This window comes from Triticum dicoccoides, chromosome 6B, assembly GCF_002162155.2.
Source record: "Triticum dicoccoides isolate Atlit2015 ecotype Zavitan chromosome 6B, WEW_v2.0, whole genome shotgun sequence".
NCBI classification, from domain to species: Eukaryota; Viridiplantae; Streptophyta; class Magnoliopsida; order Poales; family Poaceae; genus Triticum; species Triticum dicoccoides.
In genome coordinates this window covers 698,045,718-698,064,679 of record NC_041391.1, presented here as the reverse complement: position 1 = coordinate 698,064,679, position 18,962 = coordinate 698,045,718, and the positions used below count along the sequence as shown (strand labels likewise).

Below are 18,962 nucleotides of genomic sequence, written 5' to 3'. Positions count from 1 at the left end.
GTATAATACAAAAAGAGTTCATCGTGTATAATATAAAATGTTCAACGGATATTACAAAATGTTTAGTGCGCATTTTTTGAAATTTTCACAAGAAGTTTGATACCTCAAGTTTCGCTCCGTGAATCTATCAGTTGAACTAACTAGTTCGGTTGGTTAGTTATACTAGCTCACGACAGGAATTCGCGTGTTTGGGTCACTCGCGCAACACTTTTTATTATATTTTTGCGCGCTGGAGTTCGGTAGCTCCAAATGGGCCGGCCCAGTTGTCGCTGCCATAAGTGAAGGCTCAACAATTTGCCGCCTGCGGGCAGCAAATAGGAGCTCTCGCGGTTGAGTGGTTGTGCATAGGTGGCTCATGGGCGGCGAATCTGTGGGTCAGGCCCAATAAGAAAACAATAGAGTTGGCCCAATAGAACAGTCGAAGCCACAGTACTTAGCATGGCCCCATAGAACCCTAAATCCCATCTCCTTGTCTAATCCCCTCTCCTAGGGCATGGACTCCCTCATGCCGCCGGCGCCGCCGCAAACGTGGAACACCGAAGGTGAATATATCTACCATATTTCCTTTTTATTGTATTGATGCCTCCAACGTTTCCACTTCGACCACTAGGGGAGGTCCACTGATCCAGCGGAGAATGGTAGGGGAAGGTTTAGGGTTTTGTCTGTGCAGAGAGGAAGAGATCTTGGAATTCTTCCGGCTTCCGTCAAAGCAGGTTATAGATGGTCATTTCTAGACACGGTCCATGTGGATAATTGTATACCAGTCTCTTGTGTTTTGTTTGAAGGAATAGATCTGACTATCAAAGGAAATTATAACCAATTTGATACTTGCTAGAGGTGGTATTATAATTTGGTGGCAGATTGATGACATTCTGAAAATTGGCAGAATGGGGTGACACTTTTTGTTTAGAATGATGCATCCCAACTTTTCATAGTTAGAAAGTTTTCATTTTTACTCTATTTTAGAGGAGAAATTTCCATCCACTCAATCTTCTTGGTAGAATCCTTACTATTTATCTGCTATCAAACATTCCTTGATCCAAATTCATTTGGTTTTCTAATCTTATAAGATTGAAGAGGACATGACACTCTAATCATTATTTTTCTTTTCTCTAGATGATTGTTTGCCACCATATAATACGTTGTGTAGGCATGATGAAGAGCAGCATGTCCAGGTGTGTATTTTATTAACCACTTATATTGTTGCCTTCTGTTATTTTTTTCATATACCACTTCAAAAGTAAACTCATGCATATATGTTTCAGAAATTACTGAGTTGATTTCCTCTATGCGTTTGAAAAATTATTTATGTATGTAACTTTGTTTGTTTAAATGCAATGGTCAACAGGGTATTGCCAATTAAACAATTTGGTTTGCTTCTAAGTTGAATCTCAATACATATAAAGAAGTTTAATGCGGCAAAGAATTTAAGTAATATAGAGATATTCTGGCTCAAGCATACTGATTTAACATATATTCATGTTTTTACATAAGAACAAATATCAAGTACTATTACCTTTTGAACAATAAAATAATAATAAATGTTGGTTAGTGCCAAAATTCCAAATCATGCCCTGCTTTTAGTTGTCGTATTAGTTGCCAGATATAAATTGGTAGAATAAATGCAGAACTTCATGTGGTCTAGAGAATCTAAATACATAGTACAAATATTTTGTGATTCATTATAAGAGAACAATGATGCTGAATTTGTTGTGTCTACTTGCTATACTACTTAGAGATATACTTAAAAAATCGTTCTACAAATTGGGAAGGGGTTTACTACTTTATGTGTAAAATAAATCGTAAAATGTCCATATGCAGAAAAACCTTTCTAATCTTATCCTATCTGATCGTTTGTTCCGCAGAATTGTGATTGGATAAGCACAATGCCAGATGATATTTTAATTGAAATCCTTTCCCTAATGACAATTAGTGAGGCAGCAATGACTGGTTTCCTTTCCACCAGATGGAGGCATGTCTGGAAAAAAATTGACCATCTCATCCTTGATTCCTACGCTTTTGGGATGCAAGAGTTAGAAAAGTCACGTTACCATGAAAATCCTCTTTTGTGGAATGATGTAGCTACAAAGTTTGTTAACAAAGTAAATGGGCTTTTGCACAGTCGTTGTGGTAACAAAATCAAGGAATTCAGTATCAGATTCCCATTAAGCTCAGCCCATGCTTCTAATCTGGATCACTGGATTGACTTTGCAATTGCAGCCTCTACAGAAAAGCTCTTCCTTGACCTGGATAACAAGTGTTGCAAGGAAGGTTGTATGATTTGTGCGAAAGGTGTGAACGCTGCTTCAGAGCCATATGAATTCCTCTTGGGGCGTTTTTTTTATGGTAGAGCCTGCTCGTTGGACGAATTGACTATTTTCAATTGCAGTATAGGAAGAATGCCTGCAAATCTGAGTGGGTTCTCATATATTAAATACCTGATGCTCGCCCGTGTGTCAATTGTTGATGAAACCATTTCAAATATTGTGTCCAGCTGTTGTGCTCTTGAAATTCTAGTCCTACAATATTGCCATCAATTGATTCATTTGACGGCTTCTCATGCACGGTTGCAAATCTTGGTTGTTCAATTTTGCAAAAGCTTGGTTAGTATTTGTATTCGTGCTGACAACATTGAGTCATTCGTGTACATGGGCTACAAGATCAATATTGACTGCGAACATACAAAATTTCTTGATATGCTCCATGTTTATTATGTGAACAAGGATGACTGCGCTTTAGACTTCATAAGTGCATTTCCTAAGCTCCCCAAACTAGAATTTTTGGTAATCCAGTTTCCTACATGCTTACAGGTATGTAATATATTTGGCCCTTTCTTTGTTTGATCATCCTTAGAAAGTTCATACATGCTTAATTTTTCTCTTTTTTGTCCCTCTCTAGGTATATCGCGTGTTGCAGCATGCTACAAGGTTTGCTGGTTTGACAACAGTTATATTGATTCTCATGAAACCTTGGAAAGAGGACATTTCCTCGGTGGCTTATCTCCTCAAATCAGCTCCTTTAATAGAATATTTTGGTCTACATGTAAGTTGTACACTTGTTATTTCTGCATGCTGCTATGCTACACTTATTTACTTACTTTCTGACATATCAACTACTCCTACTCATGCAGGGTTGTTGCAAGCTTCAGCAACATACTCAGTTGAACATCCCATGGCCCGAGGATTTTATACTTTCAAGACTCTACACTATTATAATTGGTGGGTTTAGTGGGGAATTCGAACTCATGGAACTAGTGTACTTTCTACTACGGAGTACACCGGCGTTGGATGTATTCGGAATCGATACACGTGCCATGGAGCCATGGTTGGTCAGATCGAACGAGGATAAGTTGCAAGATGACACGAGACGTCATTATGCAAGAGAGATGGCTTACGCACACTTGGTTCCCAAGGTCCCATCCACCGCGAAGTTCCATATTATATGATCTATTCACTTTCTAAAAATGTAAAGTGTTGCAGAATCGGTGAATATAGCTATGTTGAACTTGATGCATCTTATAGTTGGATCTTGTTTGGTACTAGCTTAATTCTCCTGCTTTGCCACACATCAAAATCATATTATTTGAATATATGTAGGATTTGCCTATGCATGTTTACATGCCTAATAAGCTCCGTTATGGATCATGTCGTGCTTTTGGTCACTAAATTCTTTATGTACACAATATGTCCTTGACTCCACTCAAGTACGTACACCTGATCCAAATGCCTGGTAATTCTATCTAATCACTATTTTATTACTTCGACACTTAAAGGATTTGGTATAGAAAAACACGCAACAAACCAATGCTATATTCCTTTACCAGCACATGGAAGATATTTGCCCCATTGTTTGTATGATCATATTTATAGAAGTGTTTGTATGCGATATTATTTTAGGGGCAGCAGGAGTGAAAATTCAAAGGAGTGCTCGTCCTCGCCTGGTTACGTTATCATGCGCCGTTCAACATCTTAAAGATTTGACACAGCATCGGTTGTGGGACCAAGTTGCTTTTAATGTACTAACGGGTGGAGAACTTAGTGCCGTAACGTCGTTTGCATGGCCGTCTAGTGACGGGACTTGCGTTCTGTACTCGCGCCCAGTTTGACGTGGGTTGCACTTGGGCTGTTTGGTCGGTCTGCAAAATCATTTTGGAAACCCTGTTCCCGCACATCGGCGCTAGACATACTATGCTTCTTCAAGTTACACGTTTATTCAGCTAGCACAATCCCATAGTTACACAAATTCAGTTCTCACACCACACATGAAAATTTGATACAGCAATTCTCTATAAATCATTATACCCTACTCAATACGTTAGGATTGCTGCAACTGTTCTATCGGTGGCCATTGGTGCACGCCTGTTCTTTCGTCAGTTTCTTTGGCATGTCCCCCCTGTCCGGGCCCGTCGTGCTCTTGTGCCCTGGCTGCCCGCAGATTGTGCAGCACCTAGTGCGCTTGCTGGTGCCACCATCATCCGCCTCGCCGAGGTTTTTCTTCACTTTAATTTTTGAATGCCCCGTCATCACTGCTAGTTGGTCGCCCAACCTTGCGTTACTGTAATGGTGCAGATGGCCAACCAAATAACCGATGGTACTGCCTTTGTCATCACTGCCCCCGGACATGCCATCACAAGATATACTTCATGCAACATCTTACAGAGGTACCACATTATTCTCAAGCCGATCCTCCAGACCCAACCCGTCCCTTATAGCAGCCAGCGGGGTAAGTGCTTGCATTCCCATTTTAAATATTTCCATGACCTTCTCTCATACGCGCAGGGGTTTGCATCTCCTAGGCGGAAAAGCACTAGAGCGTGTTTGTACAGGCTGCAGTGCCAGTATGTGACTGATCCATGCGAAATCTGATCCTTTTGAAACTGCACCAAGTGCGCCGGCAATACATCTCTCACATCTTTGGTCTACCTCTTCAGCAGCAAGTGGAGGACCCGACCAACCAGTATCACGATCAGCTATGCACCGAATGGCATGCAACGTTTAGGGCAAAAACACATGTCGTGATTGTCGTACCTTCACATCATGGCAGCACAGCAACACAGAATGCTTGAAATTGCCGCACTTGCAACAAAACTCTGATCCTCCATCGCGCACCTAAACCTCATACACCATGCGGCACCATTTGCAATGCCTCAGGTATTTTACGCCTTTCTCCTCTTCAACTTGTATCACCCTGCCTCATATAGCACCTCTCCAAACTTCTCGAACATGACACGCGTGTAAATCTCGCTCCCATGCTGCTCCAGTGGTGTGGTCATTATCCTCATAACCGGCGTGGAATGTATGCAAGACAGGAAAATGAGGACATAATACTTGTGGTTAGCCCGGATGTTACTAGTCATGGTGCTTGCTATTTTGGTCTTTCATACTTCATAGATTTCATTTGCGTCCCTGTCGTGCAGTAGCTTCTCATGTACTTATGGACCAATTGGTGCGTCGCGCAACTTGCTGGGACGTACAATTTAAGCATATGATTCACGCGCTCACTCCTCTGTGTGCTAGTCATTTGGGCGCAGAACTTGCCCTTGAAATATGATTTTGACCATATTCCCAGAACCTTGGAAATCAATGTCAAGTATGGATGCTCCCATACGGCGTATCTGCCGAGCAGGTTGTCTCAAGCCCTTTCGAATTCATGTAAACTGTCAGCATGTGGTTCACAATCTTGTGAAAGTCTGCCGTGAACTAACTCTTTTTCGTGTACAGCGGCCCCAGATTCTCATTCGCTTTCTTCAGGGCGTGCCATTTGCACTAGAAGTTAGTGTCTTGATAGCTAACTCCATTGCACGACGCTGATATGTACATCCAATAACATGGTCCATCAGTTACGCACACAAACAGGCTCTACAGAAACAGAAAACGCAGCACTAGAAATGCAGTCCTCTCTCCCACCACGAACTCTGCATCAGACAATTCAAAAAAGAAACTCTCCGTCAAAACACTGAAAAATCATGTCCTCTCTTATGTACTACAAGGTCAGATCGGGAACACCCCTGTACATATATAGATCAACATATGCATTCCCGACGGATCGAGAACCGACTTCTGAGTCCATCCTGGTGCATGTGGGTCGTCTTTCCCGTCGATTGGCCAGAGTCGTCAACTGTCGCGCTGCCTCGACCTAGGACGTACGACACGACGCCAGGGCGAGCTTCTCCGCAAGAGCTACTCGCCGTCTCCGAAACCACGAACCACGGTGGTGCACAACCCAACGTTCTCGGACTCCCCTCTCGCCGAGGGCATGGGAAACCTGCGACAGGAACCCACATGAGCAGGGGCGGCAACAACAGGCGCGGGGACTCCGTGGATTCCAGTCGTTACATATGAGTATCCCCGTTTCGAATCGGTAGCGGCACGGCGTGCAAGCCCCATCATGTACTGCTGGTACACTTTGCCCCGTTATGCTCGCAGTGACGGAGTCGTCGTTGTTCCCACATCTGGCCCACATGACTTCCGCATACAGCCCTGACTGGCGCCGCACTTCTCCACCCGTGCCTACATGCCACATAGCGTGAGCATGCGCGCCCGTCCGCCAAATCGCCGCACTCGCAGCAGGAGGTCATACACTGAAAGTCTAAAAACAGTACAACACAATCTAGCATGAAAAAAAATCATAGTTGGAAGAAATATAGTAAATGAAAAATATTTTTTTTCTTTGAGAGAAACGGTTCCGACGAGGGCGCCGGCATGCAATATTTAACACGTCGATTTTTATGGCACATTGATTTAACAAGTTTACTTGGGACGTGCCATGTATCACCTTTGTTTTTTACATAGACCGAGACATGTGGTGCCCAGTATGGCACCTTGGTCTAGCAGAGCATACCTTGAGCTCATATGTTTCACGAGATTAGGCAGGCTCAAGGAAATATGCCCTAGAGACAATAATAAAATTGTTATTTTATATTTTCCTATATCATGATAAATGTTTATTATTCATGCTAGAATTGTATTAACCGGAAACTTGATACATGTGTGGATACATAGACAAAACACCGTGTCCCTAGTAAGCCTCTACTAGACTAGCTCGTTAATCAAAGATGTTTTAGTTTCCTAACCATATACATGTGTTGTCATTTGATGAACGAGATCACATCATTAGGAGAATGACGTGATGGACAAGACCCATCCGTTAGCTTAGCATGTTGATCGTTCAGTTTTATTGCTATTGCTTTCTTCATGTCATATACATATTCCTTTGACTATGAGATTATGCAACTCCCGGATACCGGAGGAATACCTTGTGTGCTATCAAACGTCACAACGTAACTGGGTGATTATAAAGATGCTCTATAGGTATCTCCGAAGGTGTTTGTTGGGTTGGCATAGATCGAGATTAGGATTTGTCACTCCAAGTATCGGAGAGGTATCTCTGGGCCCTCTCGGTAATGCACATCATCAAAAGCCTTGCAAGCAATGTGACTAATGAGTTAGTTGCGGGATGATGCATTGCGGAACGAGTAAAGAGTCTTGCTGGTAACGAGATTGAACTAGGTATGAAGATACCGATGATCGAATCTCGGGCAAGTAACTGTTGGAAATATGCCCTAGAGGCAATAATAAAAGTATTATTATTATATTTCCTTGTTCATGATAATTGTCTTTTATTCATGCTATAATTGTATTATCCGGAAATCGTAATACGCGTGTGAATACATAGACCACAATATGTCCCTAGTGAGCCTCTAGTTGACTAGCTCGTTGATCAACAGATAGTCATGGTTTCCTGACTATGGACATTGGATGTCGGTGATAACGGGATCACATCATTAGAAGAATGATGTGATGGACAAGACCCAATCCTAAGCATAGCACAAGATCGTGTAGTTTGTTTTGCTAGAGATTTTACAATGTCAAGTATCTCTTCCTTAGACCATGAGATCGTGTAACTCCCGGATACCGTAGGAGTGCTTTGGGTGTACCAAACGTCACAACGTAACCGGGTGACTATAAAGGTGCATTACAGGTATCTCCGAAAGTGTCTGTTGGGTTGACAAGGATCGAGACTGGGATTTGTCACTCCGTATGACGGAGAGGTATCACTGGGCCCACTTGGTAGTGCATCATCATAATGAGCTCAAAGTGACCAAGTGTTTGGTCACGGGATCATACATTACGGTACGAGTAAAGTGACTTGCCGGTAACGAGATTGAACGAGGTATTGGGATACCGACGATCGAATCTCGGGCAAGTAAAATACCGATTGACAAAGGGAATTGTATACGGGGTTGTTTGAATCCTCGACATCGTGGTTCAACCGATGAGATCATCGAGGAGCATGTGGGAGCCAACATGGGTATCCAGATCCCGCTGTTGGTTATTGCCCGAGAGCCGTCTCGGTCATGTCTGCATGTCTCCCGAACCCGTAGGGTCTACACACTTAAGGTTCGGTGACGCTAGGGTTGTATGAATATGAGTATGCAGCAAACTGAATGTTGTTCGGAGTCCCGGATGAGATCCCGGACGTCACGAGGAGTTCCGGAATGGTCCGGAGGTAAAGATTTATATATAGGAAGTCTTATTTTGGTCGCCGGAAAAGTTTCGCACTTTATCGGTATTGTACCGGGAGTGCCGAAAGGGGTCCGGGGGTCCACCGGGGGGGTCCACCTGCCCCGGGGGGCTACATGGGCTGTAGGGGGTGCGCCTTGGCCCATATGGGCCAAGGGCACTAGCCCCAAGAGGCCCATGCGCCAAGGAGACTTGGGGAGGGGAGAGTCCTAAAAGGGGAAGGCACCTCCGAGGTGCCTTGGGGAGGATGGACTCCTCCCCCCCCCCCTCTTGGCCGCACCCCTTCCTTGGAGGAAGGGGCAAGGCTGCGCCCTTCCCCCCTCTCTTGCACCTATATAAAGGGAGGGGAGGGAGGGGTGGCCGCACCCTGAAGCCCTTGGCGCCTCCCCTCCCTGCTACACCTCCTCCTCCTCCCGTAGTTGCTCAGCGAAGCCCTGCCGAAGTTCTGCTGCATCCACCATCACGCCGTCGTGCTGCTGGATCATCATCAACCTCTCCTTCCCCCTTGCTGGATCAAGAAGGAGGAGACATCATCCGCTCCATACGTGTGTTGAACACGGAGGTGCTGTCCGTTCGGCACTAGGTCATCGATGATCTGAATCACGGCAAGTACGACTCCATCATCCCCGTTCCATTGAACGCTTCCGCACGCGATCTACAAGTGGTATGTAGATGCAATCGCTCTCCCATGACTCGTTGTTAGATGAACTCATAGATGGATCTTGGTGAAACCGTAGGAACAATTTTAATTTTCTGCAACGTTCCCCAACAGTGGCATCATGAGCTAGGTCTATGCGTAGTTCTCTATTGCACGAGTAGAACACAATTTGTTGTGGGCGTAGATGTTGTCAACTTTCTTGCCGCTACTAGTCTTATCTTGCTTCAGCGGTATTGTGGGATGAAGCGGCCCGGACCGACCTTACACGTACGCTTACGTGAGACTGGTTCCACCGACTGACATGCACTAGTTGCATAAGGTGGCTAGCGGGTGTCTGTCTCTCCCACTTTAGTTGGAGCGGATTCGATGAAAAGGGTCCTTATGAAGGGTAAATAGAAGTTGACAAATCACGTTGTGGCTTTCACGTAGGTAAGAAAACGTTCTTGCTAGAACCCTTTTGCAGCCACGTAAAACTTGCAACAACAATTAGAGGACGTCTAACTTGTTTTTGCAGCAAGTGTTTTGTGATATGATATGGCCAAAGTGTTGGGGAACGTAGCAGAAATTCAAAATTTTCCTACGTGTCACCAAGATCTATCTATGGAGAGACCAGCAACGAGTAGAAAGAGAGTGCATCTACATACCCTTGTAGATTGCTAAGCAGAAGCGTTCAAGTGAACGGGGTTGATGGAGTCGTACTCGTCGTGATTCAAATCACCGATGATCCTAGTGCCGAACGGACGGCACCTCCGCGTTCAACACACGTACAGCCCGGTGACGTCTCCCACGCCTTGATCCAGCAAGGAGAGAGGGAGAGGTTGAGGAAGACTCCATCCAACAGCAGCACAACGGCGTGGTGGTGGTGGAGGAGCGTGGCAATCCAGCAGGGCTTCGCCAAGCACCATGGGAGAGGAGGAGTAGGGAGAGAGGTAGGGCTGTGCCAGAACTTCGTGTATAGCTCCCATGCGCCTTCCCACTATATATAGGGGTGGAGGGGCTGGTTTCTTGCCCTCCAAGTCCATTGGGGCGTTGGCCAAGGTGGGAGGAAAGAAATCTCATTATTTCCTTCCCCACCGATTGTTATCCCCCCTTTTTAGGGATCTTGATCTTATCCCTTCGGGATATGATCTTATTCCTTCTAAGGGGGGATCTTGGTGCGCCTTGACCAGGGGTGTGGGGCCTTGCCCCCACTACCCACGTCCATGTGGGTCCCCCCATGCAGGTGGGCCCCACTCCGGAACCTTCTAGAACCTTCCCGGTACAATACCGAAAAATCCCGAACATTTTCCGGTGGCCAAAATAGGACTTCCTATATATAAATATTTACCTCCGGACCATTCCGGAACTCCTCGTGACGTCCGGGATCTCATCTGGGACTCCGAACAACATTCGGTAACCACATACAAACTTCCTTTATAACCCTAGCGTCATCGATCCTTAAGTGTGTAGACCCTACGGGTTCGGGAGACATGTAGACATGACCGAGACGTTCTCCGGTCAATAACCAACAGCGGGATCTGGATACCCATGATGGCTCCCACATGTTCCACGATGATCTCATCGGATGAACCACGATGTCAAGGACTTAATCAATCCCGTATTCAATTCCCTTTGTCCATCGGTATGTTACTTGCCCGAGATTCGATCGTCGGTATCCAATACCTTGTTCAATCTCGTTACCGGCAAGTCACTTTACTCGTTCCGTAACACATCATCCCGTGATCAACTCCTTGGTCACATTGCGCATATGATGATGTCCTACCGAGTGGGCCCAGAGATACCTCTCCGTTTACACGGAGTGATAAATCCCAGTCTCGATCCGCATAAAACAATAGATACTTTCGGAGATACCTGTAGTGCACCTTTATAGTCACCCAGTTACGTTGTGACGTTTGATACACCCAAAGCACTCCTACGGTATCCAGGAGTTACACGCTCTCATGGTCGAAGGAAGAGATACTTGACATTGGCAAAGCTCTAGCAAATGAACTACACGATCTTTTGTGCTAGTCTTAGGATTGGGTCTTGTCCATCACATCATTCTCCTAATGATGTGATCCCGTTATCAACGACATCCAATCTCCATAGCCAGGAAACCATGACTATCTGTTGATCACAACGAGCTAGTCAACTAGACGCTCACTAGGGACATATTGTGGTCTATGTATTCACACGTGTATTACGATTTCTGGATAATACAGTTATAGCATGAATAAAAGACAATTATCATGAACAAGGAAATATAATAATAATACTTTTATTATTGCCTCTAGGGCATATTTCCAACAGTCTCCCACTTGCATTAGAGTCAATAATCTAGTTCACATCGCCATGTGATTAACACTCACAGGTCACATCGCCATGTGACTAATACCCAAGAGTTTACTAGAGTCAGTAGTCTAGTTCACATCACTATGTGATTAACACTCAATGAGTTTTATGTTTGATCATGTTGCTTGTGAGAGAGGTTTTAGTCAACGGGTCTGAACCTTTCAGATCCGTGTGTGCTTTACAAATCTCTATGTCATCTCCTAGATGCAGCTACCACGCTCTATTTGGAGCTATTCCAAACAACTGTTCTACTTGGAGCTATTCTAAATTATTGCTCCATTCTATGTATCCGGTCTCTCTACTCAGAGCTATCCGGATAGGTGTCAAGCTTGCATCGTCGTAACCTTTACGACGAACTCTTTTACCACCTCCATAGTCGAGAAAATTCCTTAGTCCACTAGTTACTAAGGATAACTTTGACCGCTGTCCTGTGAGCCATTCTTGGATCACTCTTGTACCCCTTGACTGACTCATGGCAAGGTACACTTCAGGTGCGGTACACAGCATAGCATACTGAAGAGCCTACGTCTTAAGCATAGGGGACGACCTTCGTCCTTTCTCTCTATTCTGCCGTGGTCGAGCTTTAAGTCTTAACTTCGTACCTTACAACTCAGGCAAGAACTCCTTCTTTGACTGGTCCATCTTGAACACCTTCAAGATCATGTCAAGGTATGTGCTCATTTGAAAGTATTATTAAGCATTTTGATCTATCCTTATAGATCTTGATGCTCAATGTTCAAGTAGCTTAATCCAGGCTTTCATTGAAAAACACTTTCAAAATAACCCTATATGCTTTCCAGAAATTCTACGTCATTTCTGATCAACAATATGTCAACAACATATACTCATCAGAAATTCTATAGTGCTCCCACTCACTTCTTTGGAAATACAAGTTTCTCATAAACTTTGTACAAACCCAAAATTTTTGATCATCATCAAAGCATACATTCCAACTCCGAGATGCTCACTCCAGTCCTTAGAAGGATTGCTGGAGCTTTGCATACTTATTAGCATCTTTCGGGATTGACAAAACCTTCCGGTTGTATCACATACAACCTTTCCTCATTAAAATCGTCGAGGAAACAATGTTTTGACATCCTATCTGCAAGATTTCATAAATAATGCAGTAATCGCTAATATAATTCCAACAGACTCTTAGCATCGCTACGAGTGAGAAAATCTCATCGTAGTCAACTCCTTGAACTTGTCGGAAAACATCTTAACGACAAGTCGAGCTTCCTTAATGGTGACATTTACCATCATTGTCCGTCTTCCTTTCGAAATCCATCTGTACTCATTAGCCTTACGACCATCGAGCCGTTCTGCCAAAGTCTACACTTTGTTTTCATACATGGATCCTCTCTCGGATTTTATGGCCTCAAGCCATTTATCGGAATCCGGGCCCACCATCGCTTCTCCATAGCTCGTAGGTTCATTGTTGTCTAGCAACATGACCTTCAAGATAGGATTACATACCACTCTGAAGTAGTACGCATCCTTGTCATCCTACGAGGTTTGGGAGTGACTTGATCCGAAGTTTCATGATCAATATCATAAGCTTCCACTTCAATTGGTGTAGGTGCCACAGGAACAACTCCCTGTGCCCTGTCACACACTAGTTGAAGAGACGGTTCAATAACCTCATCAAGTCTCCACCATCCTCCCACTCAATTCTTTCGAGAGAAACTTTTCCTCGAGAAAGGACCCGATTCTAGAAACAATCCATATTGCTTTCGGATCTGAATTAGGAGGTATACCCAACTGTTTTGGGTTTCCTATGAAGATGCATTTTATCCGCTTTGGGTTCGAGCTTATCAACCTGAAACTTTTTCATATAAGCGCCGCAGCCCCAAACTTTTAAGAAACGACAACTTAGGTTTCTCTAAACCATAATTCATACGGTGTCATCTCATCGGAATTACGTGGTGCCCTATTTAAAGTGAATGTGGTTGTCTCTAATGCCTAACCCATGAACGATAGTGGTAATTCGATAAGAGACATCATGGTACGCACCATATCCAATAGGGTGCAACTATGATGTTCGGACACACCATCACATTATGGTGTTCCAGGCGGTATTAATTGCGAAACAATTTCCACAATGTCTTAATTGTGTTCCAAAACTCGTAACTCAGATATTCATCTCTATGATCATATCATAGACATTTTATCCTCTTGTCACAATGATCTGCTACTTCACTCTGAAATTACTTAAACCATTCAATAATTCAGACTTGTGTTTCATCAAGTAAATATACTCAACATTTACTCGAATCATCTGTGAAGTAAGAACATAATGATATTCACTGCATGCCTCAGCACTCATTCGACTGCACACATCAAAATGTGTTACTTCCAACAAGTTGCTATCTTGTTCCATCTTACTGAAAATGAGGCTTTTCAGTCATCTTGCCCATGTGGTATGATTTTCATATCTCAAGTGATTCAAAATCAAGTGAGTCCGAACGATCAATTTGCATGGAGTTTCTTCATGCATATACACCAATAGACATGGTTCGCATGTCTCAAACTTTTCAAAAACGAGTGAGTCCAAAGATCCATCAACATGGAGCTTCTTCATGCGTTTTATACCATTATGACTTACATGGCAGTGCCACAAGTAAGTGGTACTATCATTACTATCTTATATCTTTTGGCATGAAAATGTGTATCACTACGACCGAGATTCAATAAACCATTCCTTTAGGTGCAAGACCATTGAAGGTATTATTCAAAAATAGAGTAACCATTATTCTCCTTAAATGAATAACCGTATTGCGATAGACATAATCCAATCATGTCTATGCTCAACGCAAACACCAATCTCGGTGGTAGAGGGAGCGTGCGATGCTTGATCATATCAACCTTGGAAACACTTCCAACATATATCGTCAGCTCACCTTTAGCTAGTCTCCGTTTATTCCGTAGCTTTTATTTCGAGTTACTAACACTTAGCAACCGAACCGGTATCCAATACCCTGGTGCTAGTAGGAGTACTAGTAAAGTACACATTAACATAATGTATATCCAATATACTTCTATCGACCTTGCCAGCCTTCTCATCTACCAAGTATCTAGGGTAATGCTGCTCCAGTGGTTGTTCCCCTTATTACAGAAGCACTTAGTCTCGGGTTTGGGTTCAACCTTGGGTTTCTTCACTAGAGCAGCAGCTGAATTGCCGTTTCATGAAGTATCCCTTTGTTCCCTTGCCCTTCTTGAAACTAGTGGTTTCACCAACCATCAACAATTGATGCTCCTTCTTGATTTCTACTTTCGCGGTGTCAAACATCATGAATATTTCAAGGATCATCATATCTATCCCTGATATGTTATAGTTAATCACGAAGCTCTAGCAGCTTGGTGGCAATGACTTTGGGGAAACATCACTATCTCATCTGGAGGATCAACTCCCACTCGATTCAAGTGATTGTTGTGCTCAGACAATCTGAGCACAAGCTCAACGATTGAGCTTTTCTCCCTTAGTTTGCAGGCTAAGAAAATCGTCGGAGGTCTTATACCTCTTGACGTGGGCACGAGCCTGAAATCCCAATTTCAGCCCTCAAAACATCTCATATGTTCCGCGACGTTTCGAAAACGTCTTTGGTGCCTCTACTTAAACCATTTAATTGAACTATCACATAGTTATCAAAACGTGTATGTCCGATGTTCGCAACATCGACAAACGACGTTGGAGTTCAGCACACTGAGCGGTGCATTAAGGACATAAGCTTTCTACTGATCGCATAATCGCTACTATCAACTTTCAACTATATTTTCTCTAGGAACATATCTAAACAGTGGAACTAAAGCGCGAGCTTACGACATAATTTGCAAAAGGTCTTTTGACTATGTTCAGGATAATTAAGTTCATCTTATGAACTCCCACTTAGATAGACATCCCTCTGGTCATCTAAGTGATCACATGATCCGAGTCAACTAGGCCGTGTCCGATCATCACGTGAGACGGACTAGTCATCATCGGTGAACATCTTCATGTTGATCGTATCTACCATACGACTCATGCTCGACCTTTCGGTCTCCGTGTTCCGAGGCCATGTCTGCACATGCTAGGCTCGTCAAGTTAACCCTAAGTGTTTTCGCTGTGTAAAACTGTCTTACACCCAATGTATGTGAACGTAAGAATCCATCACACCCGATCATCACGTGGTGCTTAGAAGCGACGAACTGTAGCAACGGTGCACAGTTAGGGGAGAACACTTCCTGAAATTTTGTAAGGGATCATCTTATTTACTACCATCGTCCTAAGCAAACAAGATGCATAAACATGATAAACATCACATGCAATCAAATAGTGACATGATATGGCCAATATCATTTTGCTCCTTTTGATCTTCATCTTCGGGGCTCCATGATCATCATCGTCACCGGCACGACACCATGATCTCCATCATCGTGTCTTCATGAAGTTGTCACGCCAACGACTACTTCTACTTCTATGACTAACGCGTTTAGCAATAAAGTAAAGTAGTTTACATGGCGTTCTTCAATGACACACAGGTCATACAATAAATAAAGACAACTCCTATGGCTCCTGCCGGTTGTCATACTCATCGACATGCAAGTCGTGAATCCTATTACAAGAACATGATCAATCTCATACATCACATATCATTCATCACATTCTTCTTGGCCATATCACATCACATAGCATACCCTGCAAAAACAAGTTAGACGTCCTCTAATTGTTGTTGCATTTTTTACGTGGCTGCTATGGGTTTCTAGCAAGAACGTTTCTTACCTACGCAAGACCACAACGTGATATGCCAATTGCTATTTACCCTTCATAAGGACCCTTTTCATCGAATCCGTTCCGACTAAAGTGGGAGAGACTGGCACCCGCTAGCCACCTTATGCACCAAGTGCATGTCAATCGGTGGAACCTGTCTCACGTAAGAGTACGTGTAAGGTCGGTCCGGGCCGCTTCATCCCACAATACCGTCGAAACAAGATTGGACTAGTAACGGTAAGCATATTGAACAACATCAACGCCCACAACTACTTTGTGTTCTACTCGTGCAAAGAATCTACGCAATAGACCAAGCTCATGATGCCACTGTTGGGGAACGTAGCAGAAATTCAAAATTTTCCTACGTGTCACCAAGATCTATCTATGGAGAGACCAGCAACGAGTAGAAAGAGAGTGCATCTACATACCCTTGTAGATCGCTAAGCGGAAGCGTTCAAGTGAACGGGGTTGAAGGAGTCGTTCTCGTCGTGATTCAAATCACCGATGATCAAGTGCCGAACGCACGGCACCTCCGCGTTCAACACACATACAGCCTGGTGACGTCTCCCACGCCTTGATCCAGCAAGGAGAGAGGGAGAAGTTGAGGAAGACTCCATCCAGCAGCAGCACAACGGCGTGGTGGTGGTGGAGGAGCGTGGCAATCCTGCAGGGCTTCGCCAAGCACCACGGGAGAGGAGGACGACTTGGGAGAGGGGGAGGGCTGCGCCAGAACTTCGTCTATAGCTCCCATGCGCCTCCCCACTATATATAGGGGTGGAGGGGCTGGTTTCTTGCCCTCCAAGTCCATTGGGGCGTTGGCCAAGGTGGGAGGAAAGAAATCTCATTATTTCCTTCCCCACCGATTGTTATCCCCCCTTTTTAGGGATCTTGATCTTATCCCTTCGGGATATGATCTTATTCCTTCTAAGGGGGGATCTTGGTGCGCCTTGACCAGGGGTGTGGGGCCTTGCCCCCACTACCCACGTCCATGTGGGCCCCCCCATGCAGGTGGGCCCCACTCCGGAACCTTCTAGAACCTTCCCGGTACAATACCGAAAAATCCCGAACATTTTCCGGTGGCCAAAATAGGACTTCCCATATATAAATCTTTACCTCCGGACCATTCCGGAACTCCTCGTGACGTCCGGGATCTCATCCAGGACTCCGAACAACATTCGGTAACCACATACAAACTTCCTTTATAACCCTAGCGTCATCGAACCTTAAGTGTGTAGACCCTACGGGTTCGGGAGACATGTAGACATGACCGAGACGTTCTCCGGTCAATAACCAACAGCGGGATCTGGATACCCATGATGGCTCCCACATGTTCCACGATGATCTCATCGGATGAACCACGATGTCAAGGACTTAATCAATCCCGTATTCAATTCCCTTTGTCTATCGGTATGTTACTTGCCCGAGATTCGATCATCGGTATCCAATACCTTGTTCAATCTCGTTACCGGCAAGTCACTTTACTCGTTCCATAACACATCATCCCGTGATCAACTCCTTGGTCACATTGCGCATATGATGATGTCCTACCGAGTGGGCCCAGAGATAACTCTCCGTTTACACGGAGTGACAAATCCCAGTCTCGATCCGCATAAAACAATAGATACTTTCGGAGATACCTGTAGTGCACCTTTATAGTCACCCAGTTACGTTGTGACGTTTGATACACCCAAAGCACTCCTACGGTATCCAGGAGTTACACGCTCTCATGGTCGAAGGAAGAGATACTTGACATTGGCAAAGCTCTAGCAAATGAACTACACGATCTTTTGTGCTAGTCTTAGGATTGGGTCTTGTCCATCACATCATTCTCCTAATGATGTGATCCCGTTATCAACGACATCCAATGCCCATAGCCAGGAAACCATGACTATCTGTTGATCACAACGAGCTAGTCAACTAGAGGCTCACTAGGGACATATTGTGGTCTATGTATTCACACGTGTATTACGATTTCCGGATAATACAGTTATAGCATGAATAAAAGACAATTATCATTAACAAGGAAATATAATAATAATACTTTTATTATTGCCTCTAGGGCATATTCACACGTGTATTTCGAGTTAGCTTTTATTTCCGGATAATACAGTTATATAATAATAATACGTTAGCTAGTCTCCGTTTATTCCGTAGCTTTTATTTCGAGTTACTAACACTTAGCAACCGAACCGGTATCCAATATCCTGGTGCTACTAGGAGTACTAGTAAAGTACACATTAACATAATGTATATCCAATATACTTCTATCGACCTTGCCAGCCTTCTCATCTACCAAGTATCTAGGGTAATGCTGCTCCAGTGGTTGTTCCCCTTATTACAGAAGCACTTAGTCTCGGGTTTGGGTTCAACCTTGGGTTTCTTCACTAGAGCAGCAGCTGAATTGCCGTTTCATGAAGTATCCCTTTGTTCCCTTGCCCTTCTTGAAACTAGTGGTTTCACCAACCATCAACAATTGATGCTCCTTCTTGATTTCTACTTTCGCGGTGTCAAACATCATGAATATTTCAAGGATCATCATATCTATCCTTGATATGTTATAGTTAATCACGAAGCTCTAGCAGCTTGGTGGCAATGACTTTGGGGAAACATCACTATCTCATCTGGAGGATCAACTCCCACTCGATTCAAGTGATTGTTGTGCTCAGACAATCTGAGCACAAGCTCAATGATTGAGCTTTTCTCC

General features: G+C 44.0%; 1 protein-coding gene across 1 annotated transcript; it reads left to right on the top strand.

Annotated features, from left to right (window-relative positions):
* Positions 1-432: 432 nt before the first annotated feature.
* LOC119325851 (putative F-box/LRR-repeat protein At5g02930) lies at positions 433-3,574 on the top strand. The gene is made up of 5 exons (XM_037599570.1): positions 433-542; positions 1,117-1,175; positions 1,866-2,810; positions 2,899-3,042; positions 3,131-3,574. The coding sequence occupies exons 1-5, from the start codon at positions 494-496 to the stop codon at positions 3,443-3,445; spliced, it is 1,512 nt and encodes a 503-aa protein (XP_037455467.1). The 5' UTR covers positions 433-493; the 3' UTR covers positions 3,446-3,574.
* The last annotated feature ends 15,388 nt before the right edge of the window (positions 3,575-18,962 follow it).